This window comes from Carya illinoinensis, chromosome 1 (genome assembly GCF_018687715.1).
Source record: "Carya illinoinensis cultivar Pawnee chromosome 1, C.illinoinensisPawnee_v1, whole genome shotgun sequence".
Taxonomy (NCBI): Eukaryota; Viridiplantae; Streptophyta; class Magnoliopsida; order Fagales; family Juglandaceae; genus Carya; species Carya illinoinensis.
The window spans coordinates 18,130,730-18,157,867 of NC_056752.1; the positions used below are offsets into that span (position 1 = coordinate 18,130,730).

The following is a 27,138-nucleotide window of genomic DNA, read 5'->3' on the forward strand; positions in this document are numbered from 1 at the left end:
CAAGTCCTCAGCCAATTCATGGGCAAACCTACCACAACTCACCTTGTTGCAGCTCATAAAGTATTAAAATATCTCAAAAATGCTCCTGGACAAGGTCTTTTACTGTCATCTGATTCCTCAATTCATCTACAAGGCTATTGTGACTCAGATTGGTCCGATACCAGAAAATCTATAACTAGCTACTGCATCTTCTTGGGCAATTCACTCATTTCTTGGTGCTCAAAGAAACAAACAGTTGTATCATGTTCATCTACTGAGGCAAAATATCATGCAATGGTATCACTCTCCACTGAATTTACTTGGCTAAGCAACTGTTATCTGATGTGCCCATCTCTCATCCACAAGCTGTTGACATGTTTTGTGATAATCAAGATGCTCTCCATATAGCAGCTAATCCCATTTTTCTCGAAAGGACAAAACACATTGAAGTGGATTATCACCTAATTAGAGATAAGATTCTTGAAGGAAGCATCAAGACTACTCATGTCTCTACTCACACACAACTTGCTAATATATTCACCAAGGCTCTTCCCTCTTATGTTCTTTATTCTCATCCCTCCAAGATAGGAATAGTTTATATATTCTCCATCTTATGAGGGGGTATTAGAGCTACATGCACAACCTGCCATCACTACTCCCACATTGGACAATCATCAAGAATTAGAAGCTGCTCGTGATAACATCACAGGACTTGATCTGCAGACACTAGCATTACCAAGTGCACCATCTATTTGTAATAATTCTATTGTTAATTTACTAGAAAGTCTCTCTTGTAGCTGAGTTGTAATGTACTATTTTGTATTTTTACAGTTAGTTTTGCAGTTGTACAGACTTGCTACATTTTTTATTATTCTCTAGTTAGTTAGAATCTTTTCTTTCCTTTTCTGTGTATATAATCAGCTGCATAGTGTAATGGATAACATAAGATTGAATGGAATGAAGTAGCCTCTTCTCCAGTAGGCTCTCTCTCTCTGGTCACTTTCTTTTCCTTTGTTATTATTCCTTTCCTTTCTTATTTTTACACACCGTAAACAAATAAGAGCAACAAGAGATCATCACACACGGTAGTGCAGTGGCCTTTTAGCCCATGCACGGCAACCCAAACAGCACCTATCACTCTCTGTTTGGCGACCCCAAGAACAAAGCATGCCGACATTGCTCAACCACCAAGAGAGGAAGCTAGCTCTAACCTACACCGTCTTACACCATCATGATTCCTTCCCTTATTATGGGCCATGGCAAGCCGTTGCCAGAGCCTCCACATCCTATTGTTGCTACAAGACAAAGTACCAATAAATCATGATAGCCACCATGGGCCATTAAACAAGGAAAGAATCCATGCACGTAAACCCAACGTAGCCACCCCCATATCCTCATAAACCACCCAAGCAGCCCTCATATCCGTTGCACACAACTTTCCCTGGGTAAGTCTCTGTTGCAAATTATTATCTCATTTTCCCATCGCCTTTCTTCCCTAACGGCATAGAACCAATCTTTGTCTTAGAAGTTTTGCCACAGTCAACCCCAGCTGTGCAGCCATCAATCTACACCCAAACCCGCCATTGCACGTTGCTCTCTCGGTGAGTCCGTAGCACAACCCTTCTCTGCCCCAATGGTTTTGTTTTAAAAATGATTTATTTCTCTCTCTCGTAAAGCATGTTATGTGAGTTTTGACTTGATATTACATTTATGCCCCTAATACTCCAGGTGGGCTTGGACTCACAAGTCATATGGGCTTTGTTTACGTACTCAGCTTGGTTTTAATTGGAGTTGGGTTATTAAATGATTATTAAGTAGACATGTATGTTATTGGGCTGGGTTATATTTATTTACACAAAACCACTTTCTAATGTATTATAGAGGCTCGATTCTAATCGAATAAATATGTTAATACAAAAACTTTACTTTTTACAGAAAATATTTAAGATTTTTTAAATTAAATTACTAAGCATTGAATTATGATTAAACTATAGTAATAGTTTAAAAGAATTTTGATTTTAAATATCATTAAGTCTATTTTATGAACTAAATGTTTACACCATTATTTTTATAAAGTTAGATAAAAAAAAAATATATATTCTTTACTACATTATATTTGAATGCTTGGATATGATATTAGTATTTAAAAAATTAAATGATATCAATATTTATTAATAATAGTATATAAGTATAATATTACGACACGTGTTTTTAGAAAATTTATTGAAGATTCTTATTCCGTATAGGTGAAGAATTATAAAGTAAGATTTTGGAATAAATGCAATGCGGTAAGTAACTTAATCATAAATTAAGATTAGCACATGTTAGCTAGTTTAGATAGATTATTATTAAATCCATTTATTTGATAGCCACTTTTTATGTACCACATATATCACGATTTTTGCAAGCATGCCATTCATCATAGCACACGATTATGTTAATTTTCCATATCATGTTGGGATTAAGCATTTTACACTTATTTATATTAGTATATATGTCATGCATCTCATGTCGCATAAGATACTTAAACTTTATTAAGTTTAGTTACAAGATAAGATTTGATCAATTTAATCAAATAGTTATTCAGATGCATGGTACCAATGCAGACTCAGTGTGCATGTGTAAGCCGTAGACCTAAGTGAGCTTCATTGTAGTATGCCAAAATACAACTCAATGGCTCCCCTTACGGCCGCAGGATGTGGGGCCAATGCACAACCTTGCACATAGGGTTAAATGGGTTGGTCAGTTAGATAAATCAGATCATTTAATTAATTTAGATAAATCAAGACAAGTCATGCATAAGATGAATATCGGTATGAAATGACATTAATTTTAGTTGTTAGCATGAAAATTTTTATAAAAATCCTTATGTTTATTATGTTTATATTGTGATGAGTTTCTTACCGAGTCTTCGATTTATTTTAATTTTATATCCTAATTTTAAACCACCCAAGTGAGGACAATGATGAGCATGAACAGGCAGGCTTAGATTGACGGAGCAGTGAATTTAGTTTCACGTTATTTATTTATTTAGTTTGATTTATTAAATTATGAAATCTCTTGCATTAACTTTATTTACTTTAAAACATAACATTCCTAGAAAAAGGAGTGCTACATATGTGCATTTCTTTTTCTTTTTATATATATTATGCAACAACAATATCGCACCAATGGCCTCGTGGTTGAATGGCACTACCCCTGGACCATGTTCGAGCATGAATTGGACTTTACAATTAAAAGCATCACAAAATGTGCTGTAGTTCAATCATAAAATTGTTATGTTTAAAGGTGAAGATTTAGTCCACTCTTTAGTTACGATCGATTTAAAACTATCACGGCAACTTACCTTTAGTGACCTTTAATTTCAATGTTCTGAGATGCATTTCCAAATATTACAAGAAAGCAATCGACTATTTAAAAAACTCCATGACCCAGAAACTATAAACAAAGCATTCATATCTGATGCCTTTGAATCCGGCTTTGGTTGCCAAGGCCATGAATTCTTCTTCAGTCCTTTCCTTTCCTCCTGGGTTTTGAGTCAGCATAAGCACATCAAGTTGTGAGGTGCACCGCATGGAAGTGCTAACCTCTGGCATCTTTGGAAGAACTGCCTCCACAACTATTACCTTCCCATCATTTGGAGTTGCTGCATAGCAGTTTTTCAGAAGCTTCACGCAGTGTTCGTCACTCCAATCGTGAAGTATCCACTGCAATATTATCCAATTATGCCATCACATATCTTGAATAAGAAATGCTGCTCTTCATCATATATTTTATAATTCTTGGGAAATTTTATAAATCAGATACTTATATAGAAATCATTTAAAACGTGACACTTCAACTGGTGCGACTATAAATGACAATAAATTCAGAATGTATTTGGATGACTAAGGAAAGTCTCTTGCAAAGTGAATAGGTACGTGTCATACATGACAAAATCCCAGCAGAAAATGAAACTCACCTTCATAAATACTGCATCTCCTTTAGGAACGCTTTTGAACATATCTCCTCCTACATGTTCCACACCTGCAACAAGAGTTCACACGCTTTTTATCTACACAGCTCTGATTTTACAAACCATGGCGTTTCCCACAACCTATATATATAGTGATATCTAAGGTTAGAAATATTTGATAGAATTAACCTGGCCGTGTGAATCTTACATAAGCTAAACTCCATTAAAGGTTACGGTTTCTTGTTATCGTCTTTGGATCGAAATGGGTCAATTCGATAAAACACGGCTAATAAACGAGTTAATTATGTGTCAACCCTTAAAGGCTTAAACAAACAATTGATCAACATAACCTGTAAATATTAAAATGATATATTATGAATTTAAACAAATTAAAATTCGTAAGGTGGAGAATTAGGATGAAAATTCATACCTGGATAAGATGGGGCATGCTGTACAACATGAGGCAAGTCAAAATTAATGCCCTTAATATGGGGATACTTGGAAGTAATTAAGTTGAGAGCAACTCCAAGACCACCACCAACATCGACCAATTGCTTGAGTGTCTCGAAGCCCTTGTAGCACTCGAGGATCTTCTTAATAACCATTGTAGTATGGTTGAGCATAGCTTTGTTAAAAACCTGATTAAACTTGGGGTCCAAACTAGGATATTCGAAAGCATTCGTGCCATGAACCCTATCAAATGGAATTCCTCCCTCAAGAATCGCACCTTTCAGTTGGAACCTATGAATATTAAGGTTAGATACCATATTTGATTTGAAGCATAATTTTATCAGAGGCTTAAAAACAAAAACAAGGATGCATCAATTGTAATAGCACATGGTAGATGATGAGAATATAATATAAATAATTAAATCTACCTCTTTCCACCAGTTTAAACTTTTCGGATAAGTTATGATTTCACTTGATATTAGAGCAGAGGTCTTAAGTTTGAACCCTGACTTTACATTCTACTCCATTTTAATATTTCACATTTTGAGCCACCCATTAAAGGAGAGTTTAGCCCACAAGTGAGGGATATTGTTAAGAATATAAACCATATAGTTAAATATATATCTTTCCATCAATTTAAATTTTTAGAACAAGTGATAATTTCCCAGATAGATGGTGAGAATGATAGTTCTTGGAGGTCAAAGTAGTGGACATACCATAGCATAAGAAAACAAGCTGTAATTGGTAAACTTGTGGTGGTGTTTTATTGATCATGTATGATGATCTCAAAGGTTGAATGAAGGTAAAAATCATCATATTGACCTTGAAATATTTTTTTAAACATGGTGGTTATGTTAATATTATTGATTATTAAAATCTACTTTTAGAATTAAAAAGAATTTATGCAGATAAAAATTAATATTCCGATTTAAATCGAAATCTTATAAAATAAAATTAACTTTTCTAATGATAACTTTAAAGAACTAAGAAGACGTTTATAAAAGAAGAAGACCTCTACAAACGTGAAGGAATCGGATATACTCTCTCTTGAAAATTCTCTAGCTACACTCTCTTGGGACCCTCTCTCTATCTAGATTTCTACTGGGACAACGTTTATCAAACCTCTTAAATTTCAATCCCACTTTCTTGGTTGTATTGAGAGCGTGACATTATGAGAGACTTTAAAATTACTAAACATAGTAGATTTCACCTTCAAACAACTCGTAAACGTAGGCCTTTTGATGAATAACATAAATCTCTGTACGTCTCTCTTGATTTATATATTATGTACTTTATTTCTTATTTCATTCATAGATGAGCAAGCAAGCATGGAATCAACACCAAAACATCATCTTAGGGCGCCGTTCGATCATATTTTTGAATTGCATCAACGTTATTGATAAGATATACTACTTGCTTTAATAGACTGAATTTTTTCAAGACTTACTTTAGTAAGCATCCACTATGTGACTATAGATATTAAATAAATTAGTCATATTATTTATTAAAATAATATTAACAAGTTTTCAAAAAATTCTAATTAATAATTTTTTCTCCTAAGAGTTGAAATTATAAATTTTCATAACCTTTTGATATATAATTTTTAATATAAATATTTGTTATATTAAACCTAGAAAAGGCTTTTGAAAGTAGAGGGGACTGCTAGCTATTCCCACCGAATTAGATACCCACTAGTGCATTTTGTTTATTTATTTTTTGTTTTCATAAAACATTTTTTTGTATATTTAAAAAATACTAAAACAGAAAAATACAATATTAAAAAATAAACAAACATTAATACTAAAACTAACAATTCGATAAAAATGATAGTAACGTATGTAACGTATCAGTCTATTAAGTCAAAAGGAAAAATATAATTGCAAGCACAATTATGCATTAATATAATGTAATTGGTAAAAAAATAGATTTTATTGAAAACAATATTAATTTAAATTTTAAATATAAATAAATCGGTATTGATACACAGATTAGTACACGACCGTGTTTATATATAGCAAAACTCAAGCCAAAATTCCTAATCAAAAGACCGGACGACCTCAAAGGCTCAAGCAAACAGAGAGCAACCAAGAACAGAGTGTCTGGACAGCAATAAAGCTAGTCATCTTATCTTATTTGTAAAAGGAACGTGTGTGCCTGATTGTATCTAATAAAAGAAAAACAATAGAGTAAAAGATAGGTACGGACCAGCTATCTACGAAGACCTTGTCTTGAAGCAAAGCCATCATAGGGCCGAACGAGATCCCATCTTCGTCAGGAACAAAATGTTTAGACACAGGCGAAAGAGCGTAGAGCCTCTGAAAAGCCCCAGTGTCATCAGCACCAGCAGAGCATCTTACCACGGAATGACTTGCCAGCATCCTGAGGATGCGGTCCAGCATCTGGGGTGCCTCAGGATTGGTGGTGGGCATCTTTGCCACAATCTGTGAGGAGGAGAGCTTGGCTCCAGGACCTGCTTTAGCTAGAATCTCAAAAACGCCGAGCTCAATGGCTGTCTGCATGGCCATGGGCAGCACAAGTGAATTTGCGAGTTGCCCGGCATAAAGGAAGCTCTCATCTTCTTCTTTTTGGTCACCATCAAGATTGTTTAGGTGGGATTCCGTCGGAGACGCCATTATAGGAACTTAAACTGAACTCCGTCTTGTGAAGGTTTAATTGATTGGTTTGATTTATAAGCTGCACCAAGTTATTGAAGTAGGTAAAGTGTGGCCAGGACTCGAACGAAAGTGGCCCGAGGCCCGACAGCGACAAGGACAAAGAGACGTGCAACGAAGAAGCATCTTCTTCTATGTATTTTTCCTCGAGGAAGATCCAAAATGCTAAACAAATGGATTTATCCTAGCATAAAACCGACGGGTGGTTTTTTATTTTTATTTAAGAAAGTTCCTATTAATAAATTTTTATTTTCTAAAAAAATTATTTAAAAAATATATATATAAATTTATGGATAGTTTGAATTTAGAGAATATTTCATCTCATTTTATTATATTATTATAATTGTTTTAAATTTTTATATAAAATATAATAGATAATTTAATTTTTTAAAATCTCAATTTAATTTTTTAAAATTTTAAAATATTAATAATATTAAAAAATAATATTTTATTTAATTTTTAACTATATAGTCTCATATCACGTGAACGGTTCAACTAAAAGACGCCTTAGACTATTCCATCGATTGGCTTTATGGTTGATGAAGCATTGTCCTTTCCTCCCTATAGTGCTTTTCCACGTGGAAAAGCCAACCAATCCAAGCTTTATATTGCCAGTTAGGTGAAGCTCCGTCAATTATGGTGGCTGGTGCGGTACGTAGCCGACAATTTGTAGACTTTGGCTCATTTTTATATTTAATAAAAATTAATAATCGGATTGACTTAAAGAGTAAATAAACAACTTTATATTTAATAAAAAAAATTTAAATAAATATATTCTATTCGTAATTCTCTTGAGTAAAAACTGTTGTGGTTTTTATACTTTTTCTTGAAAGTATAGGTAAAAATGATTAGATGAAAACTATTTTATTTTAAAAAAAAAAAAAAATCGGCTTTTAAGAATTCAATTGAAGTTCAGATTTTTTTTTTTTAAAAAAAGGGAAACTAAACATAGGCTTTATTTTAATAGTCTTTATTCACTAAAAATTTTCAACGTGATTTGAGTTTTGACTCAAGAGTGACAGGGAAATTAGCCTAAAATATTAGTTTGCATGAAAATATTAAAGAAGGGTTATAAAAGAAAAAGCTTATTAAAAAAAAAAAGACATCAAAGGAAACAAATCAAATTATAAGTTATGCTAGATATGGTTTACCGCGTTTGGTTGTTAGACTCAATTAAGACGAATTTAATTTAGTCTAATTTTAATTTTAGTTTAACATTTAAATACTTAATTATCAAATTACTAAACTCATCTCAACTTAAAATTTTTTTACACGTGAGATTTACAACATTTTTCAACTAAACATATCTTTAAACGTGAGACTTACAACATTTTTCAATTTCTCATAAATATCTCTAAACTCGTATTAACATCTAAACTCATCTTAGGTGAGCTCTATAAAACTTACTCCACCCTCTCAACTCATTACTATTCATAAAGAACTCAGTTCATCTCAATTCAACTCAACATTCAAATACAACTTTAAAATATGTAAATTTTGCACAATTTTTTTTTTAAAGTGAGATACGCTATTGTATAAAAGTTTATTTTTATGTAAATTTTAAAATTTTCTTACTATTTTTAATAAGAATATGCAAAATATTACATAATTTAAAACTGTAAAAATTATTTCTTAAGTGAATACCGTTAATGGCCCTAATCACTATAACGTTTGTGCAGGATGAAAGGGTACCGGAACATCATACCAGCTTGGACTTTCATTGCTAAAATTCCTGTCCAAAAGACATTCTTTTCTGAAACTTTCAAAGGATTCACATTTGGTTAACCAAACTTTAATTAATATTTTACTGTTTCAACTATCAACCTATTTTAATCATCCTACCTCTATTCTTTTAATACTCCCACTTTAGACGGTCCTGTTTTACTCATTTTCAAACATAATTTTGAAAACCAGTTTTTTTCTTCATCGCCCTATTTTGAAAAAGTTGCCTCTTAACAAGTCATAATGAAATGTAGAATGTGCACTTAGGGCTGATTTGGATAACAAAATGCTTTTAACTCATCTCATTTCATTTTATTTCAATATCTAAATATCACAAATATAAATATTTTTCAGATCTCGTTTATTTATATAAATGAGATGAGATGAAGATTGAAAGTTGAATAAAATATTATTATAATATTATTTTTATTTTGAGATTTGAAATAATTGAGTTTTTTAATGTATTTTGTATAGGAATTTTGAAAAGTTGTAAGGATGAGATCAGATGAGATGGTTTGTGAAAACAAATGAGGATAATTTCAAAATATCAAATTTTTCATCTAACCATTACTTAATCACTACAACTTTCTTAAATTTCCAAATAAAATACAAAAATTAATTTAAAATTTTCAAATCATAAAATAAAAATTATATTAAAAATAATATTTTATTAATATTTTAACTTTATAAGATTTTTATTCAACTTTTTCTCTCTCATTTTCTAAAATTTCATAAAACATATTAACTCAAATCATTTTACTACTATTAACAAATCATTTCACTATTATTTATAGATCATCTCATCTCATATTACAATCGATATGCAATTATGCATGAACTAAGTGGCGAAGCCAACAATTTTTATGAGGGATGTGAACTTTTCTACCTTGTGATATGCATTTATGTATATTAAAAAGAAATTTAAAAAATCATAAAAATATATCTATATATAAAATTAGATCTTAATAATTTGATATATACACGTAGAAATAAAATTATAAAACTACAACTTAATATATGTTTTAGATTTCTGACGATAATATTTCATATAATAATATTCAGTCATTATTATTTTTGTAATGAAATATTGAGAATTTATTTTCTTCATAGAAACTATCAAGTGATATTTTAAAATGTTATCTTACATTCTAGTTAAGGGTGAGAAGAAAAATTGGAAAACTAGTTAAACTGGTTCGGTACCGGTTTTGTATTGAACCAAACCAGAATATATATTATTTTATATAAAATATTTTTATATTATGTATATTATATGATAATTAATATTACATGAAATTTTAATCTTAAAAATGAATATTAATATTACGTTATTAATATAAACTTAAGTTTGATATATATATATATATATATATATGTATGCATCAAGGATAAATGCATTATTATATACATATATATATATATATATTATTTTTTATAAATACATTCTTACACATTTGGTCATATTTACTCATATAAAAAATCAAAGACTTATATAGACTATAGTTAAATTTAATACTATACCAATATGTGTTAATTATTATAAAATAATGTACTTATACTATAATGTGTTGCCCAGATGACTAACACAAGAGGGGGGGTGAATTGAGTTGTATTAAAAAAATAACAATTATAAATCAAATATATAATATACAATATAAACAAAATATGAAATAACAATAAATATAAAGAGTAAGGGTAAGAGAGAAGCAAACTCAGTATGTTTATGTTAACGAGGTTTGGCCCCACTACCTACGTCCTCGCCTCAAGCTACCCCTTGAGGATTCCCAAATTCACTATTCAACCTCCTTCAAGTGGAGATAGAAACCTATTACACCTTTGAACAACACCGCTACAAAGGATCCGTGTAGAATACCCTCTACACTTGCAATCACCTTACACGTGGTAATTCAACTATTCCCCGTGTAGAATACTTTCTACACACACAAGGGTTATACATACCATTTTTCTGATACAAGAGCTGATAGTGGGTAGGTTATCAGAAAATACTCCTCAATGAGTGAAATAAGAACAATACAGCGCAAACTATATCTCTCAAAATGAATAAGGATTAAGGCTCAATGCTTAGAGAAGAGAGAATGAAAGCTTTGAATGAATGTTGTATGCTCTTGGTGTTGTGAATGTGAAGCTCTCAAATGATCTATTTATAGGCATATGAGACTTCATATTCAAATTTAAAAAGATTCACATGTCAAAGACAACATCATTCATTTTTTCAAAAAATTCAAATAAAATGTTCTTCTTTTTCAATTGTCAAAGACAACATCATTCATTTTTTCAAAAAAATCAAACCTAATCTTTTACTTTTGGCATATGACAAAATGAGCACACTTTCCTTTTTAAAAAATTCAAAACTAATCTTTTACTTTTTGCATATGACAAAAGGAGCACACTTTCTTTTTCAAAAAATTCAAACCTAATCTTTTACTTTTTGTATAAGTCTAAAAAAGCATCAATCACTTTTGAAAATATTCAAATAAAACATGCACATGTGAAAGATGACAATCAATCATCTTTAATATTTTCAAAGTTCAACCCTTTAATCAAGGCATGCACATGCAAAAAATGACAATCAATCATCTTTCAAAATTTTTAAATTTAATTTTCAAAAAATATTCATGCACATGTGGAAAATGTATTTTAATGCTTTATGATAAAATATTAATTTTGAGCATTAATCCTAATTTCGAATTTTAAGAGATTTACAACATTACTCTATAACTTTAATGTGAACTTGTTTCCTTCTTGCTCATGCTTGGTTCTTTGATGTGCTTGATTCCATTGTGTGAACAACTTGAGTTTGAAACTCCTTTATTCTTTGAATTCATTTGTTATCATCAAAATCCATGTATAGATTTATAATCACATGAAACTTGAAACCTTGAGTTCAACATAATGTAAATAGACTAATAGTTTAGTATATGTAAACTTCATGGTATTATTACCATATATAATCGGGTATAAAAATAAGTTGATTAAAAAGTATATAAATAAGTTAGACTCTAATATAATAACATGTAATTAGATACTAGTATAAGTCTAGTATAGAGATAAATTAGACACTACTAGTAAAAGGTGAAAAAAAAAAAAAAAGGAAACACCGGTTAAACTAAACCGAATCAAACTGAAACTAGAAAAACTTAAAGTTTCAATTTCAGTGATGAATTGGCCCATATTGGTTCAGTTCCAAAATATGTCTATAATTGAATTGAGCCGGACCGGTTACATCCATAATTCTACTAGTTTATCAAGTTTCATGTAAAATTGAAATATTTTTGTTTCACATTAAGTATATAATACTATAATTGAGATTTTAAATAAAAATTTTCTTGCTTAATGAAGTCTAGATAATAAAACATCTCAACTATTTTTTATATAAATCATCAATCTTAAATAGTTTTTATTCTATTTTCACTTTGGATTATATATCAAAAAGCCTAATATTGTATAACAAAAAACTTTAGCATCCATATTAATAATTTTATTGTTTCTCATAAACTTAGTTTTAATTTAATTTTTGCGAGGCCATATGCTTGAAAATAGATGATTTATAGAAATTATACAAAATTTTAGGACTATAGAAAGAAAATTGGAGAGAGGCCTTTCTAGATATATTGAAATTTTTTTAAAAAAAATTAGAAAGCATATGAGGATTATAAACTTTTTTAGGGGAGCTATTCTCTATATTAATAGAATTATGAATAAAATCAATGGATACTTTAAATTTTCAGAAATTTGTTGGGGGGCCAAACTTAAGGTAGATCTGCCATTGTGTGGACTTACATGAATGTTCAAAACCGATGAGCTCAAAGGCAATGTGAAAGCATTCACAAGTCTCCAAGGCATGATCATTGAAAACGAGGAGATGAAATTGGAGCACTGTCCATTGATCATACAAATGAGCTTACAGAGTCTTTTCACATCATTATTGTTGATGCAATTTCCAGTAGTGCCTATGACACACTCAACAACCTGCAACTAGAAACAAACTTTGGGATCCTGTGGGGGACATCTCTGATTGTTAAGTTAGAGAGGAATGGACTTGTCCTAGTGAATAATGAATGATTATCCTAGTGAATAATGAATGAATCATCTCTATAACATACTTGGTAGGTTACTTATAAAAGTTGAGGTGTTCTACTATGGCATAACCCTTTCGAGTGCACAATTCATGGCATTCAAATGCTAGGTTACCTTTCCAAGCATGATTATGCCGTTGCTAATGTTCATTCGATGCCAGTATCTTGATCGAATTTATCTCTATAAATTTTGATCTTAATGGGATACGATCAATCCAGTGTCCATGTCTAGTGCAATGTCTTTCTAGGTTTTTATCTTTTGGCTTGTACGGTGCGTTTTATGTAGCCTTATCCTTTATTCACACTCAATCATGTGAGTCTCACATGATTCTTCCCAAGCTCACTCTTTACTTGTCAGTAACATATATATGTACCTAACAGTTACCTTATAAATTCTAGTCACATGTGTCAAGAGAATTCTCTTTCACCCATTTTCATCAATTTTGAATTAGCCACACTTTTCCCATACGTCCTTTCTACATTGTGCAAGGCCTATATCTTAGGACGTTCCTTTTGCCTCACATTGTGCAATATAAAAAATGATGATTTTTTTGGGCGAATAGATGTTTCAGACTCTTGTGATTGATGTACACCTTGCAGTCTTCACCACGATCAAGTTCAAAAAAGGGTCGAAACACTCTATTCATGATGTCTGTAAAAGCTGTTGGGCATTAGCTAATCCGAAAGAAATCACTGTAAACTCATAATGACCATACCTAATTTGAAAGGCTATCTTTAGCATGCTGCCTTCCTTAATTCTCAATTGGTGATATCCCGACCTAAGATTAATCTTAGAAAATGCTGCAGCTCCTTGTAGCTGGTCAAATAAATCGTCTATCCTCAACATTAGGTATCTATTTTTTATGGTCACCTTATTCAGTTTTCAATAGTCAATGCAAATCCTAAAAGTTCTATATTTCTTTTTCATGATTAGTATCGGTACTCCCAAGGTGAGATACTAGGCCTAATAAATCCTTTCATCAATAATTCCTCTAGTTGATTTTTTAATTTCTTTATCTTCGGTGGGGCTATCCTGTAATGTGCCTTGTGTACTGAAATTGCTCCTAGTTTATTTTCAATCAAAAAAATCAATTTCTATAAAAGGTGTAACTTTGGCAGTTCTCTAAAGATCTCCAATAATTCTTTTACCCCTGTATATTCTCAATTTCTTTAAGTTCCTTCTCCTTAAGCACTAAGCACTTTAAGTAGGCCTCAACCCCGTTTGCCAAATTCTACTTGGCTTGTAACGAAGTAGTTACTTCTAGTATCAATGTCAACTTGCTTCAACGAAAGATCCTATCTTCCATTCCAAATATGTGGAATGTTACTATTCTTGTTTGACAATCTATGCTCGTAAAATGGCTAAACAACCAGTATATTCCTAAAATGACATTGAATACCAACATGTTGAACACTATCAGATTCACTTCCAAAGGGATCCCACCAAAGCGCACTCATTAACTACCTTGGTGTAAAACACTGTTCCTCCTTTGGGTAGCATTACTGAGACTCCTTGACAGATTGGTTTTCCCTGAAGAACAATCATCCTGATGAATGTAGTAGACACAAATGACTGGAAAGCTTCCGAGTTAAATAGTTTACTTGCATAGAAATGCAATATCCTAACTCATCCTATAACGGCCAACTTTGACTTACTGCTTATACTAAGTTCCTATGAACTTAGTCAGTTAATCATAAGTTACAGTTCCATACTTGTGATTACATCTGTCTCATGGGTCTCTGAAGCATCCTCTTTGGTTTCTCCTAGAGTAAGGGTGTAAACTTTAGCTTGTACAATTTGTCTATGATCTCTACATCCTTTGCCCTATCCTGCTCGCTCATTAGTGATGCATCAGGGCAATCCTTAGCATAATGTCCGTATGACTATAACGATAACATGAAATCGGGACCTGTCAGCAATCCCCCTCACGAGCTCTATGGCAACTACTGCAAACTAGCATCTTCCTCCCATGCATACTTTGGGAGCAGTTGGCAGTCATCCACTGTTTAGTGACACAAACTTTTGAGGGGCACCTGAGCTACTTCCCTCACCAGAAAACGTCATATTTCTTAGACTCGTAGGCACGGCCCACAAATCGTACTGCTCATGCTCAATAATGGAGGCTACATGTACTAACTTTTGGAAATCCTTAATCTCCAAACACGGCCATGCTATTTGGATCCTAACTCGAATTTGCAATCGGTCCTCATACTCTCCATAGGGATAAGACAAGGGGCAAATCTCCCTAACTTCATTAACTTAGTGGCGTACTGTTCTATTGTCATACTAACATGAACCAAGTTAGCGAAGTCCTTTGAATTTTGCTGCTGAAAGTATTGATCATGTAAACTTTAGCTTGTACAATCTGTCTGTGATCTCTACATCCTTTGCCCTGTCCCGCTTGCTCATTAGTGGTGCATTAGGGCAATCTTTGGCATAATGTCCATATGGCTATAATGATAACATGAAATCGGGACCTGTCAGCAATCCCCCTCGTGAGCTCTATGGCAACTACTACAAACTAGCATCTTCCTCCCATGCGTACTTTGGGAGCAGTTGGCAGTCATCCACCCGTCAATGACACAAACTTCTTAGGGGCACCTGAGCTACTTCCCTCACTAGGAACGTCCTATTTCTTAGACTCGTGGGCACGGCCCACAAATCGTACTACTCATGCTCAATAATGGAGGCTACATGTACTAACTTTTGGAAATCCTTAATCTCCAAACACGGCCATGCTATTTGGGTCCTAACTCGGATTTGCAATCGGTCCTTATACTCTCCCTAACTTCATTAACTTAGTGGTGTACTGTTCTATCGTCATACTAACATGAACTAAGTTAGCGAAGTTCTTTGACTTTTGCTGCTGAAAGTATTGATCATGAATTTCTCTCTTAAATTTCTCCCACAAGATCCTTACCATAGCTCTAGCTCCATGGTAAGTAACTACCTCTTGGTCCTCTACCACAGTGCTGCATCCCCTTGTTGCAAATAGCTTGCATACAATAGCTTTTAACTCTCAGTGCACCCTCACACCTCGAAGTCCTTTCGGTGTTTGTTATCCATCTCTCCGCCTTCATCGAACCCTCGTTAATGAAAAATCCTGCATAGCATTAAGTCAAGAATCATTCATTCGTACATCCCTTTTGCTTCTCCTTAAGGGATCCTAATGACTGAACATACAGGTGACGTGAATATAGTTCACGTTGTTGTTCCAATCCAAAATACGGTTTAGAGCTCTTGCTAGCTCTTCATCTCTCCTCTTACTAGATGATCCTCCCTTATGACTACTCAGTAGTTACTCTTATTGCAGGGCTCTCGGTCGCACCATACTGAAATTCTGCTACATAATCTAAAGTTATCACTTTCTATCCTATCACTCATTTCTAAATGCGGATCAAGCCTAGGATACTTAAAATTTCCAGCTTATAACACTGAAATCAGCTCCTACATTTTTGATAGTATCCTTCCTAACATAAAGGTCTACCCAGAATCACATATAACTCTGCTCAGATACCAAGTTGTGGCGTTTCATTCCTCCGTAAAGGACCTGGCAAGGATCCATAGTGCCAAATGATCGAGACTTTCTAAAGTTTGCACCAAAATCCAAATTTTAATTTATTGAAAGGTAGATATATGAATTAAGTAATACAATATTTATTATTGTTTATATAAACCTATTACGCAACATTAAATATTCAATATAAATTTCCGATCGACATAATAGTTATGTTTTAGGTATTTGGTAAATAGTCATATTTATTTTAGATCCAAAACGTAGGAAGATTATAACCAGCTCCTCATATAAATTTAACAAATTACGAAAAAGAATTATTTTATTAGTTCGACCAATTAATCGTACAAGTGATCACGTGCTAAATAAATTACCTCTTATAAAAATGGTAATGATATGTCACACTTTTTTTTTTTGGAGATTTAATTAACGTGAGATAACATACGCGTAACGTTGTCATACCAATAAATTAAAATTATATTCATAATGTTATGAAACTTATTAAAAAAGGAGAGAGTTTTAAGAGATTGAGAGAGAGTGAAAGAGGAGATTCTCTTATTGATCTGTATATCATATAACATCAATATACCCATATATATAGGGTTACAAAAGAGACTATGCTTTTGACGACTAGCATTATGCGTTTGACGGCTAGTTAAATGTGGTCATACAATTCAAGATGGTTTATAACACTTCCCCTTTGGATGACCATATTTAAAGAATATGCCTCGTTAAAACCTTGCCAAGGAAAAACCCTGTGGGAAAAAACTAATGGCGAAAGAAAAAGAATACAATATTCATATGAACCGTCAAGTGCTTTAGGATTACCTCATTAAAACCTTGCAAAGGAAAACCCAGTGGGATAAAACCTTAGCGAAGGAAAAAGAGTACAATCAGCACAAGTCTTTAAGATATTACTTCCCCTGAAAGTGTATGATAACAGGTCTTCAAACCTCCGTATTCCAATGTTCTGCACAATTTTCTTAAATGTTGCAGTTAGTAATGATTTTGTGAATAAATCTGCCAGATTATCACTTGATCGTATCTGTTTGACGTTAATTTCACCTTTCTCCTGAAGTTCATGAGTATAAAAGAATTTAGGTGAATTATGTTTGGTTCTATCACCTTTAATATATCCTCCTCTAATTTGAGTAATACAAGCAGCATTATCTTCGTATAAAGTTGTTGGACTATCATTAATCACTGGAAGACCACACTTTTCTTGAATATGTTGGATCATTGATCTTAACTAAATGCATTCTCGACTTGCCTTATGAATTGCAATGATCTCTGAGTGATTTGAAGATGTAGCAGATAGATCTCCATAATATAGCAGAATTTCTATAAGTAAACATACATATCCAGTTTGAGATCTACCTCTGTGTGGATCTGAAAGATAATCTGCATCTGCATATCCAACTAATTGTAGACTTGAACCATGTTGATAAAATAATCACAACTGGATCTTTCTGCTCATCACTACTCTTCTGGAGTTGTACTCTTCTGAAGTTCTTGTAAATAATACAGTTAGTAGAGAATTCATCAACATTAAACTGCTAACCTCATTTTTTAATAAAAACGGTGGCCAGCCTTTTAAAACTAGACAAGCACCGCGGATTTTCAACTTTTCTGTAGGTGTCAGGCGTGCTGTCAGGCGCCGTAGAGCTATGAACCTATATTTCGTCTCTTTTTCTCTTGCTTCACGAGAGATGTTGTATCATAATTTTCTCTATAAAAGAGATATTTAGCTCATCTTCATTCGCATCTCATCTTCTTTACTTTTCTGTAATCATACTGCATTTTTACCCTGCAATCTCTTTCTGCAATGGCTCAGCAATCTTCTCAGGGTTAATATATGAGGTATTCTGCACCTCGTTCATCAGCTGTTCCTGCTTCTACCACAGGTGCTATCATGCAATATAATGATCTGACTCATAAGTCAGATAATGAAACTATTTATGAGCTTGTAAGTCTCGGTACCCGATACTCATCATCCATTGTCGCATTTTCTCAGCGACTGCAATCTAGAACTTGTGGAGTTGACAAACTCCACGAGAATATTGTTATCTTTCAGCGACTTCTTTTGGAGTCCAACATGAAGATAGGAGCAATAAAACAAGAGAATAAGAATTTAAAATCCTTGCTTAAATTTTCTTTTCGATTGCCCACCCATTTAGATAGGGATGCCATGCAGATTTTTGAAAAATAAGGGCGTTTGAAGAATGAGGCAAAGTGCCTCAAATTTCTGTAATTTTTCTTCAAGATAATAAAATAATATTTCACAAATATTCATATTTGTGTTTCTATCTTCTGGTAGATGTTTTGTGTGCTTCTTTTTACTTCTTCTTTAATAATGCACACTTCATATCAAACCCATAATATGAATCTGAAATACTAATTGTATTTAAAAGATGGTATTTCATGACTAATAACATCATCCATCTTCCCCTTGAAACTTCAAGAGTTTCAGATTTATATTTCAAATATGTGCAGTTTTCATGAGTTCTTCTGGAGCCTCAATGACATTTAAATCATATATATAAACTGTAATAATAGCTTGTTTCAATTTGCGTTTGGATTGTTTTAGATCATATAAGGATCTTTGAAACTTGATAGAATACATATTTCTAGATGTATTCATATTAGAAGTTTCAGGCATTTTCTATCCTTCAGGGATTTTCATATATATATCATGATCCAATGATCCATATAAATATGCAGTTGATCATGTATATCCAAACTCTCGGTAACTTTCAAGCTAATAAAAATCTCAACATGATTTCAACTACTTTAAAAGCATATCAATATTGTTTCTTCAAGAAACTAACTTGTGATTTCTATATCACATTTTCATATTAAAAGCTTCAGGCTTTTTATATCATGTATATAAATATCCACTGATATTTAACAAAAATCACATCTTTAGGTATTTAGACTTCAAGTCCATATTTATCACATTTTACTTTGTGATATCAATTATGCAGGAATTGAGAAACTGATTCGTGATTTATATATCACACTTTTATTTCCTTTCTATAAATACCCATTGACATTTAACAAGCATCGCCTCTTTAGGTGTTTGGATTATAAGTCCCGATGCATCATATTTTACTAGTGAATCAATTCTGCAGAAATTGTTTCTTTCAAATTTGGCCAATATTTTACATTGTATTCTTCGATGGTTCTTGATTCACTTTCATCATTACTTCTGGTAATGTCAATTGCCATCTCATATGGAAATACGTTATCGACAACGATTTTATTTCTCTCCATAATTTCTCCATTACTCATGAAATGTATCGAGATTTCGTTATTTTCAAGTACCTGTCCCTCTTCAAGGGAAGACATTTTCATGAAAAATCTCTTCAGGAGGCACTCTTCAAGAGATTTATATAGGAGAATTTTATACAGAAAATTTGGATGGACTTTATTGCTTGTTCTATGGGTATGGCCTCTTCAGGAGCACCAATTATTTGTGCCTTTCTCTTTTGAGATGCAGTATCTTTTGTATCAATATGTCTCACATGCTTTTAGACATGTCTTTAGACTGCTGAATTTCTTAATTGTCCTATAGGGATTTCAATCCTCGCTGGGATTTTAGCAGTTAGAATATGAGACATTTTTATCTTATTGCATCCAAAATTTAATTATCATCTGAACTTCTGGTTCACGTATGATAATCAAGATAACGTCGAATAATTTCATCTTATTTGCTTCAAGCAAATTTTTCTTTCCACTTCTGGTGGTAAGACTTTATAGTAAAAGAATCTTCTGGTTCTTTTATGGACGTCTATATGAAAATCATTCGACTTATCGTAATTGATTTTGGATGATCAAGATAACCATGAAAAGATACAAATATTTTGAATCATATCACTTTTTGATACATCATAATATTTGATTCAATAATTGTATAATATCATCTCAAAGAGAAAGCTTATAACTTTTCCAATACGAGCTTCTGGCCCGAAATCATATCACGTCTAATCTCTTAGTTTCTTTGAATAAAACGCATCATTCTTTTCACTTCAGGGAATAGAATGATATAAATTCATTATCATTCACTTCAACGAATGATTAGATCTAGTAAAACGTGACTAATGATTTTTATCAAAACCTCATTATTTTGCTCAGTCACTGAAAGACTAGATATAAATTTAGAATATATTGTAAACGTTTGCATTTCATATTGCTACTTCAGGAGCAAACTCGATATTGCTACTTTAGGAGCACATTCGATACGTTCATTCAAATATATATTCTTTCCACAATTTTAATTATGCAACTTCAGGTGCATAAATCATAATGAGTTTTTGGTACACGTATCACTCATTTAGGGCGATCCTTCAGGGATGCTCTATTTCCATTCTCAGATAAATCATATCATCAATAATTTATAATAAGTATAAAAAGAATAAATAAAACTTATATATAAACTATGTAAATAAACATAGAATTTATCAAATAATAATAATGAATATAATCATAAATATTCACCTCAGTAATTATAAATAATATATTAAAAACTTACTTGAAGTTCATAATTTGTTTTCAACATAATCTCGTGCAGCTGTCTCTAGACTTTATCATGTGAAAGCTTTTTGCGTGAGTTATCAACTCCACTTTTTACTCAAAAGTTTTGAAGAAAAGTCTAACTTATCCAGCACCTCAATAATCATAACCTATCAAGTAAACATGTCAGAAAGTCAAGCACACAGAACTGAAATGTTTAGCACGGAATTGTAAATAATAATATAGCTATGTGAGGCGTGAGTCCTGCTCGTTTTGGCACAAGCTGGCTGATTCAGGTCTCTTTCTCTTTCGTTATTTTATTTTATTTTATTATTATTTTTTCTTTGTTCATATGTTGCCGACAAGCCCCACGCCTTTTGACTTTTCTTCTCCTTTAGGAAAAACTAATAGAAATTATTAGTTAAATATAACATGCCAACCACTCTCGAAAGCTAATGGAATTTGTTAGTCAATTATGGCATGCTAAATCATTAAAAAAAAATTTCCCTATCCTTTCTGCGCCATGATTGTTCCTTTGTCCCATGCTGTTGAAAAATAAAATGGAGCTCGGTCCAGCCCTTTGAACCTGGTCCTCTTTTTCTGCCCGTCGGCTTCAAGTTAAGCAAAGTGGGACTGGAACCATGAGAGCTGCCTACTCGATTGGAGAGTTCTCAACGCCAAATCCATCTTCCGTTAAACCTGAATCGAAGGCTTGAGGTTGGTATGTTTGATTCTTCTGGACTGTGAAGTAGTTGGCGGTTTACACAGCCTTTTCTCCTTCCACTAGCTTCAAACGAAAATAGATCATTGGATTTTAGGCATTCACGGAAGTACTAAAAGAACTCGGAAGACGTTGGCCGGAGATCTAGCAGGTGATTTCATTAATGGAAGCCAGATCGTCATTGATAACTTCATCACGGGAAGGAAAAGGAACGTGATGCACCACTTCGGGAAGCTCATGTTCAAGCTCATCCATATGGCTTCCGTGGATGAAGACAAGTCGTTGCTCCCGGAGCATGTATCGAATTAGGCGCGTCACGGAGAGCCATGGCTTCCATGGCTTTGGCGAGCCCATGGCTGCAACACGGGTTGTCTCTCTTGCCCTCTGAAAATCAACTCCGAACTTGAGCTACGTTTGGGATTTTAAATAGGTCCCAAACTGAGTTTCTAGCTGTCTGTGGGAAAAATTGAGGAAGAAGATCGGATAAGATAATGCAGAGAAGTCCTCGAGGAGTTAACGGAGCTCCTCTCGTAGTAGAATAGGCTGGGGGCGGAGTCATTACAGTAGAAAGAGACTTGGGCCGAACCGGGGAAGACCAAGGGAGATTGGATGGCGTACGAACCGGTTCTCATGGCTGCGACTCAGAGCCGAGAGAGATCAACTCATCTTCTCGGCAGGGAGCCGAACGATTTGAACCAAACTCCAAAGAAAGTTCGATAACACAAACGAGAGAGAGCGAGAGGGGATCGGACAGATGGAAACTGAAGCTAGGAGGTAACAGCAATTCGTGCTAGTAGCTCGTGCTGATAACGTGTTATGAAACTTATTGAAAAAGGAGAGAGTTTTAAGAGATTGAGAGAGAGTGAGAGAGGAGATTCTCTTATTGATCTGTATATCATATAACATCAATATACCCATATATATAGGGTTACAAAAGAGACTATGCTTTTGACGACTAGCATTATGCATTTGACGGCTAGTTAAATGTGGTCATACAATTCAAGATGGTTTATCACACATAAGACTTTTAACGAGTGTGAACTTTTTTTAATCTTTTTATACGACTTCGAACAATTAGCAATCACGCGTATATAACAAAAAGATTTCTCACCATTTAGGCCCGGGTTGGTTGGCAAAATATTTTCATCTCATCTGGAGTTGTATTATATATATAGTAGTTTTGGCTATCCAAAGGTAATATCTCATCTCTTATATTTTGAGAATATTTACTTAAATTAACAATAAATAAACAGTAAAAATTGAAATAAATAGTGTCAAACTGATGTGAATAGTGTGTGAACAGTATAAAACTCACATAAACATTGTGTGAACAGAATATATACAATTCGGAGGTATTTTATAAATACCGTGAGACCCATATCTTTTTTAAATCCTAGAAAGTAAAAATTATATAATTTTATCTCATTATCCAAACACATATTTTTTTTATAAATTATTTTATTTCATCTTAATTCAAAAATTTCATTACTATTTTAAAACATCTAATCTTAGAATTGCATAACCACGCTATACTTAAATTTCAATCGCTTAATAGATTCTCAATCAATTATATCATTTTTATTTAAACTTATTTTTTTATTCTTTATTCTCTTTCCTTTAAGTGCTTAAGCTTTTCCATGGACAATCAAAGATTGGTCACGGAACCTCGTTAGTCAAGATAGAACGGTTTACCAACCACAAATTTGTCGTTGTCGGATACCTTTGAATTGAATTTAGCCACAGGATACAAATATCATCATTGAAGTCTTACAACTACTATATCAAGATATTTAATAATATTTATGAATTTATAGAAAATAAATGCCCCAAAAGTTTACTAAAAATACATATCTTATGACGCCATCCATCATGTATAGCAACCCAATGTCTTACATCAATGACATATACATGAAAGTATTTAAGCTAATAAATTGTTCTTGAATTTTTCTTTTAATTTTTAGTGTACTTGGATACATCAAACACCAAAGATATTTTCTCATTTCACTCCTTCCCATTCTCAATTATATGAACAAAAAAAATTTAAAAATAATTTTTCAAATCATATTTAAAAATAAAAAACATTTTAGCCTACGGGTTGGCCACCAACCAGTGGTGTTTGCTTCGGCCATGAAGGGTAGCGGATCTGGGCCAACATTTGGATTTAAAGATAAGATGAGATAGTTTTAGATAAAAGTTAAAAGTTGAAAAAAATATTGTTCAAAAATTATTTTTTAATATTATTATTATTTTGAGATTTGTTAAATTGTAATTTGAAAAAGTTGAATTATTTATTATATTCTCTATAAAAATTTTAAAAAAAAATTATAATGATGAGATGAGATGAAATACTCTCTGAATTCAAATGAGCTCTAACTATTATGTTATCTTTTTTTTTTTAATTATATATATATATATATATATAAAGTTTTCTACAATTATTTATTATATTAATCGGAAGAACTTTTTATTTATTTATTTATTTTTAAACTATAAATCAAATCTATCTCGTCTCAAAATTCTTTTTATAACTATTCACAAACATTTCTATACCATTTATGATCTCATTTTAAATCCAAACATATACTTAAGGTATTGTTACTATAAAATTAAAATGATAAGAAAGAACTCTAAATTGTATTGAAAGTTTGGATAATAAGTTAACCAAAATTTCATTTCTTTTCAAAAGTAAGAAAAACGGTTTATTCGCAGTGACATCAAAAGCATTGAACGATTTTTATTATCTGTTGAGGTAAATATCGTTATTATCATGGAATCATCTTAACATAAAGGAGGATTTGGATATTCTAGAATTCTTAGCCGGGTTTTAAAATCTAGAGTGCGGGAGAGATAAACATATAAAATGAATAATACAGTATTTATTAATTATTTAATATTATAAAAAAATTCACTCAAACTAAATTTAAATATTATGAAATCTAATTCTTATATTTATTTGTCTCTCATTTTAAGTTCTAAAATTCAATTATTAGCTTGATAAAACTCATGGGAGGATTAAATAGTGAGGAGAGATGATATGAGAGTTGAAAATTAAATAAAATATTATTAGAATATAATTTTTATTTTAAAATTTTAAAAAAATTCAATTATTATTATATTTTATTTTCAAAATTTTCAAAATTATAATAATAAAATAAAATAAGTTAAAATTAACTCATTATCCAAAATATAAATCTTTCAAAATAAGTAAAAGTTTCATATAAAATGAAAGGGAAGTAGGTGAGCTTACCTAACGTGAATGTTGTGGAAAATTAAGTATCATTTGAGGGAGCACGTGCCCTTATTCGGCTCAGAGAGAGAAAAGTGGCTTTATATTAATAATATAAAAATATAAAAATGGTTATTTTTATGAGTAAAATAACACCCCATTTATTTCCCTACAACTTTCTATAAAATATGATTTTTTTATTTAAAAAATGAATACATCAAATCAAAATAAAATATTTAAAGAATTGAGTTTTCAATTTTTTTTTTTTTGGACAAAAAAGAAAACCATCTCGTTTTATTCATGACAATATATCAGCATGTACATTCTCTCTCTCTCTCTCTCTCTCTCTCTCTCTCTGCACAGTTCTCTCTATCACATCGAGTCCATTTTCTGTCTAGACCTTTTCACCCTCCCCCTCTTAACTTTAAAGCTAACTTTGCTAGTAAGTGTGCCGGTGTGTTCCCTTTCTTGATTTATATTCTACCTTCCAATCCATCATGCCTTCTGTGCAGTACTTTATATCATGTATAACGTGTCCAAACCATGACAAATCCTCACTGTCTCTATTTACAATATCTACAACCGTGAGAGCATCCCCTTCCAATATAACCTTCTTGATGTTTAAATCATTACAGACTTCGGTTGCCTTCCAAAGTGTATAACACTATGCCAGTACAGGTTCCACCACCATTTCCTTTTTAGCACTTGCAGTAACAAGGGCATCCCCTCCTCCATCCCTCATCATGATGCCAATTCCCATGATCTTTGTATTTTTATCTAAAGCTATATTCGAATTTACTTTCACATAGTCCTCAGGTGGTTTCCTCCATTTCTTTGGCTTCCTCACTAGTTTATGTGCTTAGAGTTCCTTTCACCATGTCATTTGCTGCATGATATTTTTCCATACTAATTCTTGGCATCTTAGCCACCTTGCTCGGGCTTTGAAAACCATCTTCATAAATGTAGCTATTCATTCTTAAGCATATTCTACGCATGGTTGTAGCAACCAATTCCAACTCTGCCATATTTAATTTGCTCTATAGCTTCCTCCACAGTACCATGAAGTTTGCTTACTTTGATATCCATTTCTACACTGGGCTTTGGTCCACAAACCACAAATCATTTGTTTAGGGCAGTTCCATAGCACATGTGTAACTATTTCCTCCCTGATCTGACAGATAGGGTAGCAATGGTTATCTAAAACTCCTTTGTTTAAGAGGTTTTTCTTTGTTGGTAGAATATTGTTCCCTGCCTTCCACGAAAACATTTTAACCACCCCTAATACTTTCATTCCCATATGCATTTCCAGCTCTCATCTTCTTCCATTTCTGTTGAAGGTTCTCCCTTTGCACTCCTCTAAACAAATCCACATAAAATGAGCTTCTCACAATAAAGATCCCATCCTTCGTGTAACCCCATATTAATTTGTTTTCAACTCCCAGTCTACTAATTGGCAAGCAACATATTACTTCAGCTTTTTCCTCCATGAATGCCTCTTTGACTCTATCCTTCTTCCACTTCCTGGTTTGATGATAAGGTCACTGACCAACCCTCCCTCATCCCCATCCATGTTTGGAAACTGCACAGAAAAAGTAGTTAGTGAAGGGATCCATCTATCTTCTCATATTCTTATTTTCTCCCCCATTCCCTACCCTCCACCTAAGTCCCTCTCTTAGAAGTTTTAATTCTTCCCATACACTCCTCCATATTAGTGATGGTGCCCCCTCCCCCCAAGCTTGGCCTCTAACAAGTGATGTTGCTTGCAATACTTGTCTCTGTAGACTTGGGCGGCTATCGAGTTTGGATTGTTCAGCATCCTCTACCCTTATTTTTCTAATAGAGCAAGGTTTAAACTTTCCATATTTCTAAAGCCCAAACCACCCTTTGTTTTTTAGGCTCCCATCTTTCTCCAACTTTTCCAATGAATTTTTTGATCCCCCTCATTGCTTCCTCACCAGAACCTTGTAAACATTATATTCAATTCTTTGCATATCATTTTCGAGGGTTTAAATACACTCATTGTGTAAGTTGGAATGACTTGTAAAATTTCCTTTATTAGGATCTCTCTCCCAGCTTGTGAGAGGAACTTATTCTTCCAGTTATTTATCTTTTGCCAAACCCTCTCCTTAATGCTCCTAAATGTGTTTACCTTTGACTTCCCCACTACTACTGGCAAGCCTAGATAGTTCTCATATCTGCCACAAACTTTTGTCATAACCTCCCTTAAGATGTCTCTCTTGATATTACCTCTCGTGTTTTAGCTGAAAGAAATGGAAGTTTTATCCTTATTAA

The 27,138-nt window shown here is 32.7% G+C and overlaps 1 protein-coding gene across 1 annotated transcript; it reads right to left on the reverse strand.

Moving 5' to 3' along the window:
- Window positions 1-3,291: 3,291 nt before the first annotated feature.
- LOC122312484 (caffeic acid 3-O-methyltransferase-like) lies at window positions 3,292-7,124 on the reverse strand. The gene is made up of 4 exons (XM_043127108.1): window positions 6,590-7,124; window positions 4,365-4,675; window positions 3,941-4,005; window positions 3,292-3,686 (listed from the first exon to the last, which is right to left on the reverse strand). Exons 1-4 carry the CDS (start codon window positions 7,015-7,017, stop codon window positions 3,390-3,392), a joined length of 1,101 nt encoding a protein of 366 aa, XP_042983042.1. The 5' UTR covers window positions 7,018-7,124; the 3' UTR covers window positions 3,292-3,389.
- Between the last annotated feature and the right edge of the window lie 20,014 nt (window positions 7,125-27,138).

Bases quoted from the DNA above. Each gene is read 5' to 3' on its own strand.
- LOC122312484 (XM_043127108.1), bottom strand. From the start codon at position 7,017: ATGGCGTCTCCGACGGAATCCCACCTAAACAATCTTGATGGTGACCAA. The intron at 4,676-6,589 runs GTCCGTACCTAT...TAATATTCATAG, and splicing joins AAGGTCTTCGTAGATAGCTG to GTTCCAACTGAAAGGTGCGA. The intron at 3,687-3,940 runs GTGAGTTTCATT...ATAATATTGCAG, and splicing joins GAGATGCAGTATTTATGAAG to TGGATACTTCACGATTGGAG.